The sequence below is a fragment of the Botryllus schlosseri genome, chromosome 8, assembly GCF_051294905.1.
Source record: "Botryllus schlosseri isolate E-star chromosome 8, Bs_hap1, whole genome shotgun sequence".
Taxonomy (NCBI): domain Eukaryota; kingdom Metazoa; phylum Chordata; class Ascidiacea; order Stolidobranchia; family Styelidae; genus Botryllus; species Botryllus schlosseri.
Window position 1 is genome coordinate 20,255,952 of NC_137243.1, and position 24,489 is coordinate 20,280,440.

General features: G+C 41.8%; 2 protein-coding genes and 3 long non-coding RNA genes across 7 annotated transcripts in view; 3 read left to right on the forward strand and 2 right to left on the reverse strand.

The window, feature by feature from the left end:
- LOC145445026 (uncharacterized) overlaps positions 1-24,489 on the forward strand; it is a 155,345-nt gene that overhangs the window by 76,571 nt on the left and 54,285 nt on the right. The window lies entirely within an intron of this gene.
- On the reverse strand, positions 296-23,182 carry LOC145444791 (uncharacterized). Its single transcript, XR_013916792.1, has 2 exons — positions 22,542-23,182; positions 296-481 (listed from the first exon to the last, which is right to left on the reverse strand). It is a non-coding gene; the product is annotated as an uncharacterized LOC145444791 (long non-coding RNA).
- On the forward strand, positions 1,022-1,721 carry LOC145444789 (uncharacterized). Its single transcript, XM_080322801.1, has 2 exons — positions 1,022-1,526; positions 1,620-1,721. The coding sequence occupies exons 1-2, from the start codon at positions 1,253-1,255 to the stop codon at positions 1,682-1,684; spliced, it is 339 nt and encodes a 112-aa protein (XP_080178927.1). The 5' UTR covers positions 1,022-1,252; the 3' UTR covers positions 1,685-1,721.
- Positions 6,444-9,401, forward strand: LOC145444790 (uncharacterized). Of its 3 annotated transcripts, none has more exons than XR_013916791.1 (3): positions 6,444-6,560; positions 8,470-8,623; positions 8,689-9,401. It is a non-coding gene; the product is annotated as an uncharacterized LOC145444790 (long non-coding RNA). The 3 variants fall into 3 exon arrangements; XR_013916789.1 differs by lacking the exon at positions 6,444-6,560 and adding an exon at positions 6,576-7,114; XR_013916790.1 differs by lacking the exon at positions 6,444-6,560 and adding an exon at positions 6,576-7,003.
- Positions 17,281-22,513, reverse strand: LOC145444792 (uncharacterized). Its single transcript, XR_013916793.1, has 2 exons — positions 21,901-22,513; positions 17,281-17,451 (listed from the first exon to the last, which is right to left on the reverse strand). It is a non-coding gene; the product is annotated as an uncharacterized LOC145444792 (long non-coding RNA).

Consider the following 24,489-nt stretch of genomic DNA (forward strand, 5'->3'; position numbering starts at 1 on the left):
CGGTATGAGCGTGGATATCTGGATATCTGGACAGCTGGTGCACTGTATACGGGTACCAGTACCATTTAAATTTATCAAATTTTCCCGGATTAATTACCAAGTACAATATAAAAAATATATTTAATTTGAGTTGAGCCAAGCGCCGAATACCGTTGGCTCTTGAGTTTTAAACCGGAAAGCAGGTGCAACAGGAGTCGGTGACTTAAATCACAATACACGCAACGTCGCAGGTACAGACGGTCTTCACCTAACTCGGCGTTTCCTAAACTTATCGCGGAACCAGGCAAGTACAATATTACAAGCACACAATATGATTTTATTTATTCCACGGAGAATAACGAGTGCAACTAGAACCGAGTGCAATGATGCTTACAAGTCTCGGCCTGATGATAAAATCACCGCAGCACCACGTTGACACGATTCACAACATCTCGAACAGCCGATCATCATCCTGATCCACGTTTCAGACTCGGGGTTGCAGCTGGAAAAGCCGAGGAATAAATTAGCCGCGTCAAATCATATATATATCGCGAAAGAGCAAAAGGCGAATAATGTACTACTACAAACCGTTTCCTGGTCTGATAGCAGACCGAATGTACCCGTGATCAGATCGGAACACAGCAACTTGCCATTACCGAACGTCATCAGGAGCTATATCAGTAACGGAGGGATAAACCCTCTCCTTTTCTGTGGCGAAGCCGGCTATGCCAATAACCCGAAGGAGCAGTTGCAATCTACTTCGATCTGCACAGCGATCATAGTTAGCGTCGTCGAAAATAAGTATCAACCGGACATCCACCCGTAACACAAATAGCAGACAAACGTAACCAAAAGCACACAAAACACAAGAAATAAAACAACTTCGACGACGCGGCAATACAACATAAAGCTAAACAACACACTAATACCAATGGGGCATAACAAAGGAGGGGACAGATAAGCATTAAAAGACACCCACACACACGCCAACAACGATACAAAAAGGTGATTGAAAATCAGGCACTCTATACACACACGCGGGATACACTTGAAATGACATTTGAAATGTTGAAGAATCGACGACCCTACTATGGCGAAACTATTATTCAACGGCCCAGCGAGGGAGACTATAAACTACACTTGTTGAAGAATGACCTATGTTGATCAACGAGACAAACGAGGATGAAACTATACGATTTTCGTGAAGAGGGTGAAACTATAATATTCGTTACTACGAGGCCGAAACTGATGGGAGATCTACAAATGTTGTAAAATGGAACATTTCAACGGTGGTGAAACAGTTGATGAACAAAACAACGATGAAACTACAATTTACGTCATGAGAGTGAAACTATATAATATTCGTTACAACGAGGCCGAAACTGATGGGAGATCTACAAATGTTGTAAAATGGAACATTTCAACGATGGAACATTTCAACGAGGGTGAAACAGTTTATCAACGAAACAACGAGGATGAAACTACAATTTTCGTTATGAGGGTGAAACTATGTTGTGAAATGGAACATTTCAACGGGGATGAAACCGGTAATCAACGAAACAACGAGGATGAAACTACAATTTTGGTTAAAGAGAGTGAATAATGTTGTGAAATGAAACATTTCAACGAGGGTGAAACAGGTAATCAACGAAACAAAGATGAAACTACAATTTTCGTTAAGAGGGTGAAACTAAAATCTTCGTGACGAGGGTTAAACTATAATAATCGACAATCAAACTTCATATATTGAAGAATCGACGATGTAACGTGGGTGGAATTATAATCGACGTTTTAGCAAGGGTGAAACTGGAATATACAGTTACGGATGTTGAAGGACCGACGATCCAACAACAGACGACCCAACAACAAGACTGAAACAAAACATAGCGCTATGCACAAGCACCCAGATACCAACAGACGTACACATACCGAAAAATAGAACAAACACACAAATGAAGAGATCTGCAAATGTTTTACTGACCAACAACCACCCGTTCACTTTGCACAAACCCATCTGGAACACGCTTACGATCACGAGGGAATCGACTTGTAATCGAAGGACACTCGCACACTACCCAAATCCAGCATGAACTATATGACAGATGAATCAAACATGACCTCCATAAGACGAGTGTGAGAGCAATGGCGACACTGCACTGATGTCGACACAAACTATGATCACTATGGCATCGTTCAACCCAACAGTCAGTCCCAAGAAACGATTCGTACTATCGCTGGTAAGCCACACCAAGAACTAGTTTTGACATAAAAATTTGAAACATCGATTTTTGTTGGAATTCGATCCGTTGATACAATTATGAAAAGCCGAATAGTGAAGCCAGAAACCAGTCCCGGAACACCAGACGATGACCGACGAACCATTTACCGCACTTCGTCAGGGGTTATAACGGTAAACGGCAGGGCGCCACCTCCCCTTTTCTGTCGCTTAGCCGGCGAAGCCAATAGCCCGAAAGGGTCGTTGCGATGTGCATAGAAAATACACACATCGGCGTCATTTCGTCTAGCATTCCTGACCAAACACGATTCATCAACGAACGAGGACAACTATAGCGTATAGCTCATCAGCGAAACAGCACAATTCACTAACACGACTATCTACGTTCCTACCACCGTGTTACCATTCTTTACCATGGAAGGTACTTAAACTTCCACGTCGGATTGGAGGCTTTACAGTCCACATACGCCAGAAATGAATGAGAACCGATCGCTATCTCTGCGCTAGTAATATCAAGCTGCGGTGAAAAAAGCCCTTTTTCTAAAGAAGTCAAGAAACTCTGATTGCTACCTTAATTGGTGACTGCCAATGATAACTCAGTTAGCAATTGTTATCTCGACAAAATCAGAGAAGGAGACTTTATGATCTAGGTTCCTCATCGCCACCCAATCAGCACTAGTGGTGTCTCGCAATATCATGGAACGGTGGTTCTCGACCTTTATGATATCGTGACAATCTCTGACAAGGGAGCATGGTTTGCAGCACCCTAGTAGGCTGCTTGAAATGCAATGGGTGTGATATTTGGGGAGTAGATGACTAATATAATGATCTTATATCTCTGTAATATTTCTGTTCAGCCCAGATTTTCATGCTGTTGAGCAAAATATGTCATCACTTTCGGAAAAGCCCAAGTATCACGCACTGCAGGCGATGGACAATGTTATGTCATCTGCTTCCCATTGATTTTAAGAATTCAGATGTCCTTTCAGGATACAATAAATACGGTGTTATCTGTAATTGAAGTAAAATGTGTGAGTAACATATTGGCACAGCATTTTTCTTAGTAATCCATATATTGGAACTGCAGTGAAATGCAGGTCATCGCAACATTTGCTATATTTATGGCACGTTTTTCTTCACTATTACCACTTTCTTGGCGCGGTCAAGCCAGAAAATAATTCATAATTGTATTGGTCTAAAACAGTGATTCATAACCGCCAGTCAGTGCCGAGTTTCCTGCCGGTCGGTCAAATATATTAAAATTTTATATATCAATTTCGAAATGCAATAAGTTGGACTGAAGCCCATTTATTAGAGAAATCAAACATGAAACTTTAAATTCAATCAGGCGTTTGCAACGTATTTTCAGTATGACGTCATAGTAGTTCATGATCTACATACTTGGATGTCGGTCACAAGCGTTGTAATACCGCAGTGGTTCTCAACCGGCGTGCCGCGGCACACTAGGGTGCCATTTATGTCTCGCAGGTGCCGCGAGCGTTTTTCTTTTTTAATTTTGAAATTATGCGCAAAATAATTCTAGTCTATAGCTAACGATCAATAATCTAAATCGAGCTTGATGTGAAGTTTGTACATTTGGACAATTAAAAATTAATGTTGTGCCCTTAATCAATAACCCCCTCGAATTCGCTTTACCGGACATACCGCGTGCCTTGAAGGCTGTATTCAGTTTTTCTATACATAACTAACCTACGGATAGATACCCAACACCCGCCATCACGCTTGCTTGCCGGGAGGAAATTACTGCTCAGCAATCTGAACGCAGCATTATTGCTAATCCCATAGCAAACCACCTGAACGCTCAAATTAAATATAGTTGATCTTATTTGAAAGCTACTGTCGCACTGATTTCGAAAAGGGTGCCGCGAGGTCAAAAAGGTACTAGCGTCACAAGCGTTTTACTAAACCAGTGACTCCCAAGCGCGGCTCCAAAGTAGCCTTTTTGCCGTTCTGATTGACATTCAAATATGCCACAAAAATATAATGGGCGGCACTTCTTGTTTGTTTCTAGGAATAGTTACAGTCATTTATTGTATATACATGCTAAAATGACAGATATTAGCTATTTCTAAAGGCTGGTCATAGAACTTTATATATCGTCTCTGTGAAGAGTGAATTTCGACACTATTTTAGTATCATCAAAATAATTGCTCATAGTCAAGTATGAATTGCAATAATTCTACTATTACTGAGCGTATAATCCCCCGGAAACTTGTCCATTAAGTGCTGGAATGAATGAAAAGCTATCACGTAACGTCATAATAGTATGTTGTAGTGCGTATATCAGGGTACTTTTCAAAGACATGCTGCTGAGTGCATGGATGCGCTATAGGCTTCATCCCTAGCTGCGTGTTGCTTGGTAAAACAGCCATGTTTTTTTTTGCTTGCTTCGCTAGCAGGACGGCATCAGTGGAGTGTATGTATTCACTGCGTGATTTTTTCTCATAATGTCGACTCAAATTATAATGCATAAACACGGGGACCTGCTCGGTGCTCACCATAAACTAAAAATACCAGTTCACGGCCGACTTCAGTAAATAAATATTTACTACTCCAAATCTCGCTGAAACGTAGGCCGTCAATCTCACCTATCATTGTCTGACATAACATCGTTTATGAATGAGGATGACCACTAATCAACTGCACTGCTTGCATTACTTTATGAATTGGGATTTGGAAACTTATGACGTAACAGATTAAAGCAGGAGTGTCAGGCTCAAATTGCGTCGCGGGCAAGATTCAAGCCTTCAAATCGCTCGCGGGCCGGACCAGTCGACTGATTCCAAATTGTTACCTCGTGCTCTTGCTTTTCATTTGAATACCTTTGAACAGACAGAGGGATAATACGCGGATCATATGGATTTTAAAGTAGCAAGTCGCAACACTTTTATTCGCGAACAATGGAATTAGCAAAAGGCGATGATTGTCCGGTTGAATACAGCTATAACAGGGGCGTCAACGACGATGTAAGTTGGCATATTCTATGCTTCCTTTGATTTCGTTATAATCTGGCGCTAGCCTTGCATACGCTTCGCGACGAATACAAGATATTCAACTGGAAACGCGGACGCTGGAATTTGGTTTATTATTATTAAACCACGAGTCCGGTTTCTCTAACGTCTGGGGATCTATTGGGTCGGAAGTGACACAGCCGTACGACCATATATATTTCAATATGTGTCTGTGCAACTAATTTATTTCCATAAATTGCATATAACGGTTCCGCAATGGCGTTTTCGCTTCTGTCAATAACTACTTTTCGATCCATATTTCTATAAAACTCTGACCTTCGTGAGCACTTTTTGCCTTCTTGAAATTGTATGTCAATTTAACCTACTTGTTACGACATTATTTACTAATCGGCTTTATTTTGAACCTGGATTACTCACACGACGTACATAGGTTACTTAATCACGGAATGTCAAAGTAACCGTACTTCCAGTTCACTTTACACAGTAGTTTCTGTCCACGCATCAACATAAACAATTAGATTTTATAGTATAAATTCGAAGGAACTTGCCGAGGACCGCTTAGAATTGCATCGTGGTTCGCATTTGGCCCGCGGGCCGCACAATGCCCAGATGTGGTGTAGAGCCAAACAAGAGAGGTCGACCGGTTCAGTCATATTGTTATCTCATCGTTATGGACGATGTTGTCACGAGCCTCCATTGGTACCACCTCCTGATCTGATCGGTGGAGGAGGTGCACAGATTAAAAAATCTTAACAACATTCAAGAATAAAAAACTCATGCCAAGTGCTGCTATACAAACTAACCGACTGATTGGGCGTCTGGGACCCATATGCTGTGTACGCACGTTTGCCCGAGATTTGAGTATGCAACATAATACTTGCCCATGCGACTTTATAACCCCAACTTAAACTAGCCCACAGGCGCCGTTATGGCGTTGGTTGATTTTTCTTAGTTGTTGCTGGCTTTCCAGTTCCCGCATCTTGCACTACGGAGCCGCGACTATGTTTCAATTTCGGAGAGTGCCACGTCAAAGAGGTTGAGAACCACTGTAGTAGAATTTCGTGAGACACCGCTAGAACCGTTTGGATGGCGATGTGGAGCCTTGATTGTATAATGTCCCCTGACATTTTCGAGATTACAATTACCACCAGAGCCATTATAGGCAGTTAGGCACTGATCAATTGTGTTAGCAATCACAGTCTCTTGACTGGCTTATAGGAAGAGATTTCTTCGTCGCTGCTTAATAGTAGGCCTACTAGCGTAACGCGTTCATCTCTTGTGTAACTGGGCTGGGGAGCCTTGGAGCAGCTGCAAACTACTGAGAACCATATTTGGTAGACTACGGTAACAAGGTTGTAGGGAAGTAGATATTTGTGCTATACATTGACGCTGTCTCGCTCATGTTCTCTGTTATAGTTATGCTTGATGGTCGATCAATCGCTACAGTACACAGTCAGCAATAAACGGACGACGTGTCTCTTGTCGTGTTTGGTTTGGAACCCTAAACATGACTTCGACGTGTGTATTTTATATGCACGTTGGAACGAACCCTTCGGGCTATTGGCTTCGCCGGCTAAGCGACAGAAAATGGGAGGTAATACCCTGCCGTTTACCGCTATAACCCCTGAAGAAGTGCGGTAAATGGTTCGTTGGTCATCGTTTCGGGTTCCATGACTTGTTTTCGGCTATACTATTCGGCTTTTTCTAATTGAATCAACATTCGAATTTCAACAGAAACATTTCTTCAAAAATTTCAAGGCGAGTCGTTCTCGATGTGGCTTGTGTACCAGCGATGGTAAGAACTGTTTCTGGGAATTGATCGCGGGGTTAAACGATGACGGCGATCATAGTTCTTGTCGACATCAGTGTCGTATCGCTATCATCCTTGCACTTATTGTTGTGGACGGTATACGTTTGACCCTACTGCGTTGATAATATTTCTGAGAGGATTTTGATTGTGTACGAGTGTCGCTCTTCGATTTACAAATCCAATCCCCGTGTAATGATAAGTTCTTGAAAAGGGAGCGAGTCGCTGTTCGTTGATTCCAACATTTGTGTGATACCGGTGCATGATAGCGTGTTGGTCCGGTAATCTTTCTTCGTTGGTGTCATCGTACTTGGGCCCGCCCCTCATGCTTTGTAGCATTCATTGTATGTGTGTTGTGATTGCATGATTTACCTGAATGTCATTCTGTGTTGTGACCCCCTGCTTGGATTTAAAGAAGTTTTGTTTTGTTGTGTGGCCTGGGTGGATCGTCGATCCTTCAACATTTGTAGATATTATTTTGTAGATTTCTCCCGCGTGTGCGAGAGTGCGTGTGTCGGTATTTCAATTCTTTATCGCAAAATGTTGTAGGTCCTTCTCAATTCTTGTAAATATCTCACCAAGCTTCTTACGCGTGTGGGCGAGGGTTGGGTTTTTAATCCTTCAGTTATAGTTGTTGATGTATGTCTGGGTCTTTCGTCCTGTTCATTACGTCTCGCGCATGTCCTCCTGTGCAGGTGTTTTTGTGGGTGTGTCTGTCCCTTGTTACTTTCGTCCGTTCGTCACGTTTTGTTATCGTTGGTGATGTATGTCTGTGTCCTACGTCCTGTTCATTTAAGTCTCGAGCACGTCCTATGTCTGTCTGTCACTTGTTACTTTAGTCCGTTCCATTACGTTTCGTGTCCTTGTGTAGGTGCCTTTGTGTCTGTGTCTGTGTCTGTCCAATATTTTTTGTCCAGTCCGTTACGTCTCGTGTCCTCTATGCGTAGGTTTTTCCCTATTTCTTTGCTCTCGTCCGATATGCCGCGTGTTCCTTATCGGGCTCCGATCTCGCATGTTATTGCAGCATGGTCCCCGTATTTATTTCATTCTGTTTTCCATTCGACCTTGGTTTCTGTTCCATAAGTTTCCCCAACGTTTTGTCGTATCATATGTTCGGTGGATTCTTTTCATGTCCGGTTGATTCTTATTTTCGTTGTTTCTTCGGCACTAACTATGATCGCGGTGCAGATCAAAAGTAGATTGCAACTGATCCTTCGGGTTATTGGCGTAGCCGGCTTTGGCACAGAAAGGAGAGGTTTGCCCTGTCATTACTGATATAGCTCCTGATGAAGTTCGGTAATGGCAAGTTGCTCTTTACTGATCTGATCACGGTACATTAGGTCAACTATCAGACTCGATACACGGTTTGTTTTGGAAACTTCGCCTTTGTTCTTCCGCGAATTCACCAACCGTCCTTTGGTTTGATACGGCTAATCGATTCTTTGCTTTTGTAGCTGGACATCAGAATGCGCTGATACCACCGATGCATTGGATCAAGTGAAGGTCGGCTAGTGCCAACCAAGGATCACCTGATGGTCGTTTAGTGAATCATGCCCGCGAAGTAAGTGCGGTAATCCCCGCATACCGGATTTCATGTCGTCAGCGTGGGTTAGTTATACACGATTGTGTTGCCATTTGCGCCGTAAACCCTGAACATCTGTTATCTCTTCTAGACAGACAGTCTGCGGAGTTCGTTGAAAGGTCATCCCGTCTCGAAGCCTAGGATTTGCCTAGGATAAATCCTATACTGACTTTCTATTTTGTGAAATTTCTGATCGCTCCGGGTTGTCGTTAACTTGGCCGATTGCATTTTCGCTCGTTGCTCGGCTCGCCAGCCTTCAGATGTGTCAAGACCAACCATTCCGTTAAACCAGCTGATTTAAATGTGGAATTACGTCGATGTTGTGAAAATGAGCCACTTCATTTGGAAAAATCTCGTGTGTCAGTCCACAATCCAATCCGTTGTGATGAATTTCAACAGCTTGCCGTATACTTCTCTTGCTTTTATTGTACGCGTCTTTTACAATGCAATGAATAATATGTTATTTTCGAGGTGATATATATATATAGGCTTGCTTGGTTCCAAGACGGAAAGTCGCTGGAAGGATTCAGTTGGTACATGGTGTGCCCTTGCTGGCGTTAAGTTCTCACTGTTCAATGTTCACAATTTCCCTTAAGCCTGGTTGCAGTGGCTTGTTACTGGAATCTTTAGAAAACGCAATAGAAGCGGCGGTGCCAGCAGTATTATGTACTCACCGACATTGAAAAAGTGTGCGACTCGCTATTAGTCAGCCGAATGCTCTATGGATAGTTGGTTATCTGAAATTAATTGAACGGATTGTCGTCCACACGAGTCGGTGGATATAATTTAGGTAGCGATTTGTCGTCGTTCGCCCATATGAAATATTTCTCAGTATATAAGGCTCATTATAACCTTTGAAACTGATGTGTCGCACTAGAATTTACTTATTGACATCGTAATCTACCAGTACACGGCATGTTCTAATCTGAAAAATGGACTCTGACTCTGACTCTAGTGGACTTGTAGCATACCACCTTTGAAACATTCTGTAATGAAGACATGAAATACATTTTCCGCTTTTAGAAGTAGTATTTATAATTCACTTTCGGTTACCAGTATCATATACTTTTGAGTTCTAATTAATATCAGTTCTTTTATCTGGATAACATACGTGTTGAAGTATAAAAGCAAGTGTAGTAATGCTTTTAATTTGATTTGATAAAAGTTGCTGTAAAAATTGCCATGACAAATACAGAAAAGTTGCAAAATGTTGCACTATAAAATCCGTCCAAACACCTTAAAACATCATAGTAAATAGATTCTGACTATCTAGGAAGCTGATTGGCGGTATTGTCATAGTATTGTCGACTACAACTTCAATAAAACAAGAGGTTTGGCTATGTTAATAACGCAGAACAAAAATAAATCTTTTGCTATTAAATGACTTTGCTATACTAGTTTACAACAACGCAAGCTGTGAGCTTCGATCACTTCGTTTGCGGTCATATTATTTGTGAGAGAACAATGGAGGTTCAGTAAAACGCACGATCATTGAATGATTGGTCGCTCTCACGGGTTACATCAGCGTTTCGCTAACAATACGAGCATATGCAAGTTAGTGTGATTTTTATCGACCCCGATTACATGGTGACTTGAAATTGACTCGGGAATTTTGCTCCGAGTCATGAGTCAATCCACATTTCTGACACGCCGAGTCAAGGCAAGTCAACTCATTTTAGCAAAGTGACTCCAGTCAAGTCAAGTCATACGAAAAAGTAGACTCGAATCTTACTAGAGTCAAGTCATGACTGAAATCATCCCAACACTGGTATGCTGTAGTAATGAGTTGCATTTTCAGTGTATTTCAATGTATAGCACTTGCCAATTTGCGTCTATCAATGCTTAAATAAATGATATAGCATCTATAGAAGTCTATGTGCAATTGTGCATGCTTTTGAATTAGGAAGTGTCTAGCCGTCCGGTACCGGACGAATAATATCCTCAGGCTATTCGTCCGGCGTAAGAACGCCCACGCCCACACACACGCAACCCAATCCTAATCACACAGTGCAACCCCAACCCCACCACCTCCGCACCTCATCTTAGGGCACCCAATCCTAACCCCACACGTGCCGAAACCCCAATCGTAACCCCACGGTCCAACCCCACCAGCTGATCTTACGGCACCCCACATGCGCCAAAACCCCTGATCCTAACCCTACAGTCCAACCCCACCACCTTATCTTACGACACCCCAATCCTAACCCCACACGTGCAACCCAGAACCCACATCATCATCTTACGGCACCCCAACCCTAACCCCACACGTGCAACCCAGAACCCACCACATCATCTTACGGCACCCTAACCCCACAGTGCAGCCCCAGCCCCACCACCTCATCTTGCGACACCCCAATCCTTACCCTACAGTCCAACCCCACCACCTTATCTTACGACATCCCAATCCTAACCCCACACCAGGGTTGTAATGACTCGAGTCACGATTTTCTGATGACTCGACTTGACTCGAGTCATTTTTTCAAAATACGGAAATGACTCGACTCGAGTCAATCTGTGTATTGACTCGACTTGGTATCGAGTCATTGCGCATGACTCGAAACAATTCATATGACTCGAGAATCAGACGGCCAACACCGGCATTTCATTGTATTTTCGAAGAATAGTAAATTAACTACAATATTGGGATTTCGTCTATTGGTACTGGTATTCAAAAATGCAACCAGAAACTGGTAAAAGTGAAGAAAATTAGTATATTATCAGTGCGAACCATTCGATATCACCAAACAGAGTATTAAAAGTCGGTTTAACAAGCCTGTAGCTGGAAACTAAGCAGTCATCACAATGACTTGGACTCGGACTCGGACTCGAGTCATAATACCATGACTCGGACTCGACCCTCTGCTCGCTGACTTGGACTCGGACTTGACTCGGTGGTGAATTGAAAATGACTCGACTTGACTCGAGTCAAAAGTATAAAAGTGAGATTGACTTGTTACTTGGTTACAACCCTGCCCCACACGTGCAACCCGAACCCACCACCTCATCTTACGGCACCCCACGCGTGCCGAAACCACAATCCTAACCCAAACACCTCATCTTACGACACATTACAGGCGCAACCCTAAATTGATAACCTAACCAAAAATCAAATATAAACTCTATAAATTTGAACATGATCATGGGGAACATGTATGATGGTTGTGGATAAGAAAGTCTACTACACCCTTTTTGCTGTCTACTGGACTACGAGCAGCGGCACTGCCACACATACCGTGCATTACGCTTGAAACACAGGGTAACGCATCCCATTTCATTGCAGCACTTTCCGTAAAGAGTGCCAAGCTCATATTAGGTTTGGTACAGCAGATGATGGGCAGTATCTCATAGTTATGAGTCTGACACTTTTGCCAGCAAAACTGAAGAAAAGAAGATGCCCAAAAGGCTTGGGTTTGTGATTAAGCGGTGTGCGTCACGAGAACGATCGAGAGAGCGAAAGTAACGAACGAAGAAGAAGAAATGTGACGCTCCGGTTTCATTTAAAAAAAGACATCCTAAAGACACAGACCGATGTAAGTTACTTTCAAGCAGAACGTCAGCAAATTTAATTTCTACCTCATTCACAGTGATGCTGTCATGGATCGTATCACCATCCGACGCTAATGAAGAAATGTACAGAAAGAAATTGGGCAGTAAGTCTGTCACGTCTGACACGTCTTATCCCCAACAGCTGCCTTAATGAGACTGTGAATATACTCAACATCAAGAATTATTTCGCATATGATGTAATGGCTGCTGTGATGAAGGCATTTCAAAGTAAATAGCCTATAGTCAGAAGGACTGGTACCGTGGAATATGCGACCTTCAACTTTCAAAAAGCAATTCAATTGGCTGTTACTCCTGTCTCAATCGGGATCATCTCCTATGCGCTGGACTAAACAGTAAACACTTCCCCAAAACAAAAGAAATGGTTCTGTAACTGCTGCAAAAAATAATAGATGCCTCTGTTAGAAAAATATGTAGCGGCAACTGTGACATTGAAGGTACTTCAGTGCTATTTTTCATGATCGATGTTCACATTGAAATCACGCTATCAATGCTTGAATATCTTGGAAACAGCAAATAAATGCACAGCATTCACTGTCACTCGCAATGCAGAATGTGCTGGGGAAATACCAGCAAAACTTGTTTGATGTATTGGACCTTGCTAAATCGTACCATGCGTACCAGATTATCACCCAATGATCATAAACATTGAAAGATATACACAAATATTTTTGCAACAGTTTGTCGTATGTATTTGATGACTTTTTCATACCTGCTTAAGATGTTCACTTCCATAATACAAGACCCTCGTCGAAGGGAAATATCTACCTGGGCCCACTTAATAGCTAGCTACCTAACCAAGAGATTTATCGACTACTAAGACCTATCATTCTGAATGGATAACCATCTGTGAATTGCCCTACCTGATTACCTCTGATAGTCATATTAACACTGTTGCCGTACTTCGTCCAGACATTGCGTCATTGATTCATTTGCTACTATCATCTAATTTTTCAACTACAATTCATTACAGAATGATCATGCAGAGACAATGTAGGCATATACTTGTTTCATACGGGTTTTATCAGGCCACTTGACTCCCAAGGTTGTATCGATCTCTACTATCCGACACCAAATACTGTGCATGCGCATGTTTTCTGTATCATCATTGCTGCTGTCCATTTGTTCTGTATTTCTGTTGTATGAGAATAAAAGCCCCTCGGTCTCTCTCAGTTCGTATTCCAAGCATTACTGTGCAGCAACATCAAGTATGGGTACTCGTAGTACAGCAGAGGTGAAAATTCCGTCTTAGTTGTACAATTCACGTATCATTGGTTAGGTCTCCGACGCTTGCATTAGTTCAGAAATAGGCGGAGGCAGCAAGCATTTCAACGAATCGTTCGTGTCCTGACTGCATCTGGTTATTTCACGACAGCACTTTGTAACTCTTCGTATGGCGCAAACATTCCCTCGGAGCTCCAATTATGAGCATATACAAATCAGTATCCTTCGTGTTCTTACTTCATCAAGCGTACGCGAACATCTCTTGTAAAGGTAAAGTTGGGCGTCATGTTTTGGTATTTTCACGACAGCAACTTGCAATTATTAGTATGGCGTAAACTTTCCCCCGGAGATCCATTTATGAGCATACAAACCAGTAACCAGGAATGCGAATAAATAATACACATTACACAACCGGGGCCTGTCAAAAACGCATACAGTCTCCATAGTAACGGGCTTACGTCACACAGTGCCGGACGAATAGCCGGAAAAATTATTCGTCCGGTACCGGACGAATAGCCACTGCCTTTGAATTATAGCTGGATGGTGGGACCAAGAGGTAGGCGAACTGCCTTTAAATTTTGTTATCAGTATCCAAGTGTTTTCGTGCGGCTCCATAAGAACTCTGAAGCAGGGTTGTAATGACTCGAGTCATGACTCGACTCGAGTCAGACTCGAGTCACGATTTTTTTATGACTCGACTTGACTCGAGTCATTTTCTTGAAATGGGAAAATAACTCGACTCGACTCGAGTCAATATTTGGATTGACTCGACTTGTACTCGAGTCATTACGCATGACTCGACCCAAGTCATTGACTCGGCTTATTTTATATGACTTGAAGATGAAGAAATTTGCGAATCATAATGGCTAGATCAACGCATCCGACGAATTCTGCCGACATCGCTATTTGTCACCACTGCTTTCGTTGCACTTGTCTGATATCAGATATGCCGCCGTAAAAACAACAGAAAATGATACATAGTAGCAATGCATTGTACAAAATCGTCCAGTGATGAAGAGGTAATAGATCCTCAGCAATTAAAGTACTCAAGACTTTTCAATTATACAAGCAAACAATTGGATCAAAGTTCAATTAGAGCCAATGAAATGACTCAGATGGTGAAGAGACTGATAAGCTCATGAGTAGATTTGAAGGCGATGATTCTTTGCATTTTTGGGCGACTAGGAAGAATGAGTATTAAATGCTCTTCAGTGTGGTTCAAAAATGCTTGTCAATTCCTGCATCGAGTGCACTACTGGAGCGTGTATTCAGTAGATGTGGATTCATTCTACGGCCATGCCGCTTTAACATATTTGAGGATCTCCTTTCCACATTAGTATTTTTGAGGTGTAACTCATTGATTTGATCTGCTGTCTGTGAAAACACACAATGCCCCTCGTCCATTTGACGTTTTGTTAGGTATGTGCATTGTGCACGTGAGTAATAATGAATGGCTAATGTTGTGTGATGTTTGTACAATATGGCTGTTCTAAAATAACTTTTTTTTATTTTACTGGGTGGTTGCTTGATAAGATTGTTATGTTGCATAAGAGGAACACTGAATCTGGCTTAATTTGAAAAAAGTGGAATCAATGATGTGAGAGGAGAATATTTTGGATTTGAAAATAAATGGAGTATTTTAGTGAGAAATTCTTTCATATAATATAATTACATAGTAGTAAGCCGACTATTTTTTCATATCCAAAACATTCTACTCTAATAACTTCACTTTTTCTAGTTGGAATTGAGTCAAATTTGCTATGAATCATATTTTTACACAATGTAACAATATCATGAGATAGCCGGTAAAATTCGAAAATCTCTATTTGTAATTAGTCTAAAATTTTCTTTAATAGCATTGCTTTCTACTGGTTGGAATTGAGCCAAATTTGATTTTTTAGGCAATCTAGCAGTTTTAAGAAGTAGCCGGAAAATTTGAAAAAATGTTTTTGAACAGCCCCATTGTACAATTATTTCTCCAATGCTGTAACTGCGATGTAGTCTGTAATGCAATTGGGAAAACCTTTAGTATAATCAAAGGGTATCTGTTCTGTTGTCACTGCACAATGCACATAGTTGCATGCACGCTTTTACAGCATGCTGGCCTGTTGTAAATACCTCTACATAAACATGCATCTATTGATTCTCTATCAACTAGTATCTTGACGTGAATTTGTTGGTTCTCTATCAGCTATTCGTGAACTATCGTCGATGTGTTCATAATAAAAACTGAATGCTTGTATTTGTGATGTATCAGACTGACAAGAGAGATATTCGATTTTAAGTTCTAAGATTAGTAAAGTTATCTTTAGCATCGGTAAATGAGGCCAGGACTTGTCCGTTATCTGCCTAAATAAACACGTGCCAAGACTCTGATAGGGACAAAATGAGCATGTTTCGCAAACAAGGAATTCGATATTACCCAAGCAGGATTGAAAACATGAGTTGAACATGACTTCAATACTGTGACTTGGACTCGACTCGAGTCATAACACCATGACTCGGACTTGACCCTTTAAACGGTGACTTGGACTCGGACTCGAGTCTGTGATGAATTGAAAATGACTCGACTCGACTCGAGTCAAAACCACAAAAGTATGATTGACTCGTGACTCGGAACCATGTGACTTGGTTACAACCCTGCTCTGAAGTTTGAAATGTAGCTCCGACATCCAAAAAAGTTGGGTACCACTGATAAAAAGCATTGGCTCTCAACCCTTTTCACCTTGCGGTGCTAAATCAGATGCATCATTAGTTTCATGCACTCCGGAACTAGATCATCGTTATGAGGTTTCACCATTTCAAATAACAGTATAGAATAGATCCGAATCAGTTACAAAGTACAATAAAATATCTCTAATTTGAGTCGCGCTGAATAATGCTGGTTCTTCTTGAATTACACATCGTAAAGGAGGTGCAACATGATTTCAAATACATACGATCTTCACCTAACGCATTGTTTCTTAACCTTATCGCCAGCGCCCCCAAAGGGGCGATTCGAATTTAAGTAGGAGTTTACCCTCAGGGTCGATATGGGGGTGGGGTTCGAAGGGGTGGTATGGGGGAGCGCTGAAGAAAAATTGCGCCGCAGTAGAGGGTGCAGTAGCGACATGTGAATATCTCGGGTTATTTACCACAAAATGTTTCGAGCCGAAAGGCTGATCGGATTCCCAAATATAGCTTCAGCGCACAAATAAAATACCTAAGGTTCTTTACTGGCACGGGAACACATCGACACGAGCGTGGATACCTACGACAGCTGGAGAACTGCATACATGTACCAGTACCATTTATCAACTTTCCCCGGATCAATTACCAAGTACAATAAAATATATCGAATTTGAGTTGCGCTGAATACCGCTGGCTCTTCTTGAATAACAAACCGTAAAGCAGGTGCAACAGGAGTCGGTGACTTTACAATCACAATACGCAACAGCGTAGGTACAGACGATCTTCAACTAACTCAGTGTTTCCTAAACTTCTCGCCATCGCCCCCAAGGGGCTATTCGAATTTTGAATGGGCGGACACGCTCATGGCCGATATGTGGGGGGTCAGAGGGGCAGTGTGAGGGGGCGCTGAATAAAATGGCGTCACAGTAGAGACGTATGAATGTCTCGGGTTATTTGCAACAATGTTTCGAACCGAAAGGCTGATCCCATTTCCGAAGTATAGCTTTACACCACAAATAAAACAGCCGGGGTGCTTTGCTGGTGCTGGAACACAGACACGAGTGTGGATACTGATACGACATCATGGTGCACTGTATACATGTACCAGTGCCGCCATTTATCAACTTTCTCTCTCCTGACGTATCATCTTTATTGCCAGGCAAATACATCTCCCTCCTACCGTCTTTTTATCGCGAAACCAGGCACGTACAAAATTACAAGCACATAATATGATTCTATTTATTCCATGGCGAATAACGAGTGCAACTAGACCGAGGGGAACGATGCGTACACGTCTCGGCCTTATGATAAGTACCGCAAGACACCGTTCAGACGATTCACAACATCACGAACAACCGATCGTCATCTTCATCACGTTTCAGACTCGGGTTTGCAGCTGGAAAAGTCGAGGAATCAATTAGCTGCGTCAAATCATATACATATCGCGAAAGAGCAAAGGCGAATAATGTACTACTAGAAACGCGTTTCCTGGTCTGATAGCAGACCTAATGTACCCATGATCGGAACAGAGCAACTTGCCAATAACGAACGTCATCAGGAGCTATATAAGTAATGGAGGGATTAACCTCTCCTTCTGTGGCGAAGCCGGCTATGCCAATAACCCGAAGGAGCAGTTGCAATCTATTTCGATCCGCATAGCGATCATAGTTAGCGTCGTCGAGAATAAGTATCAACCGGACATCCACCCGTAGCACAAATAGCAGACAAACGCAACCAAAGGCACACAAAACACAAGAAATAACACCCATTGGACGACGCGGCAATACAACATAAAGCTAAACACGCGATCCGCATAGCGATCATAGTTAGCGTCGTCGAGAATAAGTATCAACTAGGGATGGTGTGAACCTCTGAAAGGTTCAGGTTCGTGTGAACGCGAACCTTTTTGAAAGGTTCTGTGTGAACACGAACGTGAATCTCGTGACGTCACGTGACGTAATATTGCTAATTCCAACCCTTTCTTTCAATGAAGTGATAGCCTAATATGCCCTATATTAATGTACACGATACCTAGCGAAGATTCGGCCCACATAATGCCACAATGCTGAAGCACATATCGGCGTTTTAAACGTCGCTAAATGTATCAACCGCGGTAATCAAAGGATATAATAATTGCATAAAATCAGTACATTCCGTCGCTTTGCCAACCATTTCGACGAGGACTTACCAAGGAATATAAGCTTACGCCTTAACGGTCTTAGCCAGACCGGACAATGTGTTCGGAGTCTGAGTATTGCTACATTGATATTGAGCAGAGTGTACAACGGGTTTCTATACTCGCTACCGATACCACAAACAGCAAGTTATGCAGCAGTAGCACGCACCTTAATCGCACGGATTTGGTTTTAATGATACAGTAAAGATATGAAGCCAAGATTGACCCAGTACGACCGTTCGATTTTTTACATCAGAAGACGATATCAATGTCATTGATTGGTTGACTAAGCATCATTCGCTGACTACGTATATCGGTTGCAGGTCAGGCTCACAGCAGAGAGTCACTAAATATTCACACACGGAAAGCTGGATATTCCGAGAAAATTTTTGCAACAAAACAAGTAAAACTTTTAAGGTTGTCGAGGTGCACGGTGCATGCTCGTTTAGTGTTGATTTTTTATGCTGCCAGCACCATGCATGAAGTGGCCCGCAGTTGAAATGCAATAAATTTGAGCCAAAGATCTTATAATGGAGTGAAAATTACAATTTACCTAAAGGTTCACAGTGCAGAACCTACCAAGGTTCTGTTGTGAACGCGAACCTCTAAATTCCCGAGGTTCACACACAGAACGCGAACGTGAACCTCACGTTCACACCATCCCTAGTATCAACCGGACATCCACCCGTAGCACAAATAGCAGACAAACGCAACCAAAGGCACACAAAACACAAGAAATAACACCCATTGGACGACGCGGCAATACAACATAAAGCTAAACAACACGCAAATACCAATTGGGGCAAAACAAAGGAGGGGACAGATAAGCATCCGACACACACGACAACAACGATACGGCACGCCAACAACGATACGGAAAGGCGATTAAAAATCTGGCACACTCTCACACACGCGGGAGACACTGACAGTGACTGTCCGTCCGTCCGTCCGTCAATCAATCAACGAAACAACGGGGATGAAACTACAATTTCCGTTAAGAGGGTGAAACTACGTTGTGCAATGGAACATTCCAACGAGGGTGAAACAGGTAATCAACGAAACAACGGGGATGAAAGTAAAATTTTCGGTAAGAGGGTTAAATGTTGTGAAATGGAACCTTTCAACGAGGCTGAAACAGGTAATCAACGAAACAACGATGACACTACAATTGTCGTTAAGAGGGTGAAACTATGTTGTGCAATAGAACATGTCATCGAGGGTGAAACAGTCGATCAACGAAACAACGAGGAGGAAACTACAATTTTCGTTAAGAGGGTGAAACTATGTTGTGAAATGGAACCTTTCCAACGAGGGTGAAACAGGTAATCAACGAAACAACGAGGATGAAACTAAAATTTTCGTTTAAGAGGGTGAAACTATGTTGTGAAATGGAACCTTTCAACGAGGGTGAAACAGATAATCAACGAAACAACGAGGATGAAACTAAAATTTTCGTTTAAGAGGGTGAAACTATGTTGTGAAATGGAACATTTCAACGAGGGTGAAACAGATAAATCAACGAAACAACGAGGATGAAACTAAAATTTTCGTTTAAGAGGGTGAAACTATGTTGTGAAATGGAACATTTCAACGAGGGTGAAACAGATAATCAACGAAACAACGAGGATGATACTACAATTTTCGTTTAAGAGGGTGAAACTATGTTGTGAAATGGAACATTTCAACGAGGGTGAAACAGATAAATCAACGAAACAACGAGGATGAAACTACAATTTTCGTTAAGAGGGTGAAACTATGTTGTGAAATGGAACATTTCAACGAGGGTGAAACAGATAATCAACGAAACAACGAGGATGAAACTACAATTTTCGTTTAAGAGGGTGAAACTATGTTGTGAAATGGAACATTTCAACGAGGGTGAAACAGATAATCAACGAAACAACGAGGATGAAACTACAATTTTCGTTAAGAGGGTGAAACTATGTTGTGAAATGGAACCTTTCCAACGAGGGTGAAACAGGTAATCAACGAAACAACGAGGATGAAACTAAAATTTTCGTTTAAGAGGGTGAAACTATGTTGTGAAATGGAACATTTCAACGAGGGTGAAACAGATAATCAACGAAACAACGAGGATGAAACTAAAATTTTCGTTTAAGAGGGTGAAACTATGTTGTGAAATGGAACATTTCAACGAGGGTGAAACAGATAAATCAACGAAACAACGAGGATGAAACTACAATTTTCGTTAAGAGGGTGAAACTATGTTGTGAAATGGAACATTTCAACGAGGGTGAAACAGATAATCAACGAAACAACGAGGATGAAACTACAATTTTCGTTAAGAGGGTGAAACTATGTTGTGAAATGGAACATTTCAACGAGGGTGAAACAGATAAATCAACGAAACAACGAGGATGAAACTACAATTTTCGTTTAAGAGGGTGAAACTATGTTGTGAAATGGAACATTTCAACGAGGGTGAAACAGATAAATCAACGAAACAACGAGGATGAAACTACAATTTTCGTTAAGAGGGTGAAACTATGTTGTGAAATGGAACATTTCAACGAGGGTGAAACAGATAAATCAACGAAACAACGAGGATGAAACTACAATTTTCGTTTAAGAGGGTGAAACTATGTTGTGAAATGGAACATTTCAACGAGGGTGAAACAGATAAATCAACGAAACAACGAGGATGAAACTACAATTTTCGTTAAGAGGGTGAAACTATGTTGTGAAATGGAACATTTCAACGAGGGTGAAACAGATAAATCAACGAAACAACGAGGATGAAACTACAATTTTCGTTTAAGAGGGTGAAACTATGTTGTGAAATGGAACATTTCAACGAGGGTGAAACAGATAAATCAACGAAACAACGAGGATGAAACTACAATTTTCGTGTAAGAGGGTGAAACTATGTTGTGAAATGGAACATTTCAACGAGGGTGAAACAGATAAATCAACGAAACAACGAGGATGAAACTACAATTTTCGTTAAGAGGGTGAAACTATGTTGTGAAATGGAACATTTCAACGAGGGTGAAACAGATAATCAACGAAACAACGAGGATGAAACTAAAATTTTCGTTAAGAGGGTGAAACTATGTAGTGAAATAGAACCTTTCAACGAGGGTGAAACAGGTAATCAACGAAACAACGAGGATGAAACTACAATTTTCGTTAATAGATGGTGAAACTATGTAGTGAAATGGAACCTTTCAACGAGGGTTAAACAGGTAATCAACGAAACAACGAGGATGAAACTACAATTTTCGAAGAGGGTGAAGCTAAAGTCTTCGTGACGAGGGTGAAACTAGAATTATCGACAGTCAAACCTTCATATATTGAAGAATCGACGATGTAACGTGGGTGTGAAATTATAATCGACGTTCTGGCAAGGGTGAAACTGGAATATATAGTTACGGGTGTTGAAAGACCGACGATACAACAACAAGACTGAAACAAAACATAGCGTGATGCACAAGCACAAGCACCCAGATACCAACAGACGTACATATACGGGTGTTGAAAGACCGACGATCCAACAACAAGACTGAAACAAAACATAGCGTGATGCACAAGCACAAAGATACCAACAGACGTACATATACCAAAAAAAAACAGAACAAACACACATATGAAGAGATCTGCAAATGTTGTACTGACAAACAACCACTCGTTTACTTTGCACAAACCCACCTGGAACACGCTTACGATCACGCGGGAATCGACTTGTAATCGAAGGACACTGGCACACTATCCAAATCCTGCATGAACTATATGAAAGATGAAAAATCAAACATGACGTCGACAAGATGAGTGTAAGAGCAACGGCGACACCGCACCGATGTCGACACGAGCTATGATCACTATGGCATCGTTCAACCCAACAATCAGTCCACAGAAACGATTCGTACTATCGCTGGTAAACAAGCCACACCAAAAACTAGCTTGACATAAAATTTTGAAACATAGATTTCTGTTGGAATTCGATTTTTTGATACAATTATGAAAAGCCGAATAGTGTAGCTAGAAACCAGTCCCGGAACACCCGACGATGACCGACGAACCATTTACCGCACTTCGTCAGGGGTTATAGCGGTAAACGGCAGGGCATCACCTCCCCTTTTCTGTCGCTTAGCCGGCGAAGTAAATAGCCCGAAGGGGTCGTTGCGATGTGCATAGAAAATACACACATCGGCGTCGAGTCGTCAAGCGTTCCTGACTAAACATGGTTTATCAACAACCGAGGACAACTATAGCGGATAGCTTATCAGCGAAACAGCACAAATCACTAACACGGCTATCTACGTTCCTACCACCTCGTTACCGTTCTGTACCCCGTAAGATACTCAAACTTCCACGTCGGATTGGAGGCTCCACAGTCCGCACACGCCAGAAATGAATGAGAACCAATCGCTATCCCTGCGCTAGTAATATCAGGCAGCGGCGAAAAAAGACCATCCTCTAATGAAATCAAGAAACTATGATTGCTACCTTAATTGGTGACTGCCGATAATAACTCAGGTAGCAATTGTAATCACGACAAAACCAGAGAAGGAGACTTTGTGATCTAGGTTCCTCATCGCCACCCGGTCAGCATTAGTGGTGTCTCGCAATATCTTCGAACGGTGGTTCTCAGCCTTTATGATGTCGCAACACTCTCTGACAAGGAAGCATTGTTTGCGGCACCCTAGTACTTGAAATACACTGATTGTCATGTTTGGGGAGTAGATGACTAACATAATGATCTTCAACCTATGTAATATCTCTGTTCAGCCCAGATTCTGATGCTGTTGAGCAAAACATGTCATCACTTTCGGAAAAGCCATTGTATCACGCACTGCAGGCGATGGCCAATGTTACGTCATCAGCTTCCCATTGATTCTATAAATTTAGATGTCCCTTCAGCAAACGATAAATACGGTTTTATCTCTAATTGAAGTAGAATGTGTAAAGAACATATTTGCACAGCATTTTTCTTAGAAATCCATATATTGGAACTGCAGTAAAATGCAGGTCAGCGCATCATTAGCTATATTTATGGCACTTTTTTTTAAAACTATTACCACTTTCTCGGCGCGGTCAAGCCAGGTAATAATTCAAAATTGTATTGTTCTAAAACAGTGATTCTCAACCGCCGGTCAGTGGCGGGTTTCCTGCCGGTCGGCCAAATATATTAGAATTTTATATATCAATTTTGAAATGCAATAAGAAGGACTGAGGCCCATTTATTAGAGAAATGAAACATTAAATTTTAAATTGAATCAGACGTTCGGAACTTATTTTTAGTATGACGTCATAGTAGTTCATGGTCTACATACTCTAGACGTCGGACGTCACAAGCGTTGTACTAGAGCAGGGGTGGGCAACCTGCGGCCGTGGAGGTATAATTGTGCGGCCGTGAGCGCGTGATGTGAAATGCATGTGCTGGCGGCCGTGTGTTGATGGATCATATGTTACATGTATGATAAAACTTATTGCGACGATGGAGGGTATTGTTAAATCACTGTGGTAAACTCTTTCACTGCATACTCTGTGACTGCGTTTCCAGCTGCTTCAATCGACATAATATAATACTGCAACCTACCCACTAAGAGACGGACCTGCGGGGCTCGTTCACTTTCGGACCAAACTCACTACATCCTTACGGGGAAAATGTGTTTTTGGTCCGAAAGTGAACGAGCCCCGTCCTCGTCCGGGTTCTTCAATTTCAGATTTGCTTATTAGGCTTCCTGCGATACGAATATGCGACTATCGTGCACTTTATCGAGAGTTGAGGGCACAATAATGATTGCTAAATATAGATCTGCTTCTTATCTGTATGTATTGGAGTCAACCATTATGAAATTGACCAATCCTCATGTATGTGGACTGAAGGAGTTTCTATACAATCTTGAAAGTTTCCATTAACATGAACCCGTAATTGTCTGTGTAACGCCTTCAGTGAATTGAATAATTTTATTTCCAGTCGTCACTTGTCATGACTACCGGTTGCCGGTAAAGCTGACTTCGCCTAGCGTTTTATTATTGCATTGTTACGTCACACTTCGCCAATGTCGGTTAAGTATGAGGACCAAGGACTAAGCTTAGTCAGTCTTGTCGCGAAGTCCAAATGTGAGTGTCCTATTGGCGGTACTGCGATAGGTTGAACCGTAGTTATAAAAGCCTTGGTAAGCGGATAACATTGAGTGGGTCTGGGTGTATTGAGCAAACGGAAAGAGAATAATACATTGAGACAAAACTTTTTCCTTATAGCCCAATTACATTATAAAGTTAGTCTACATC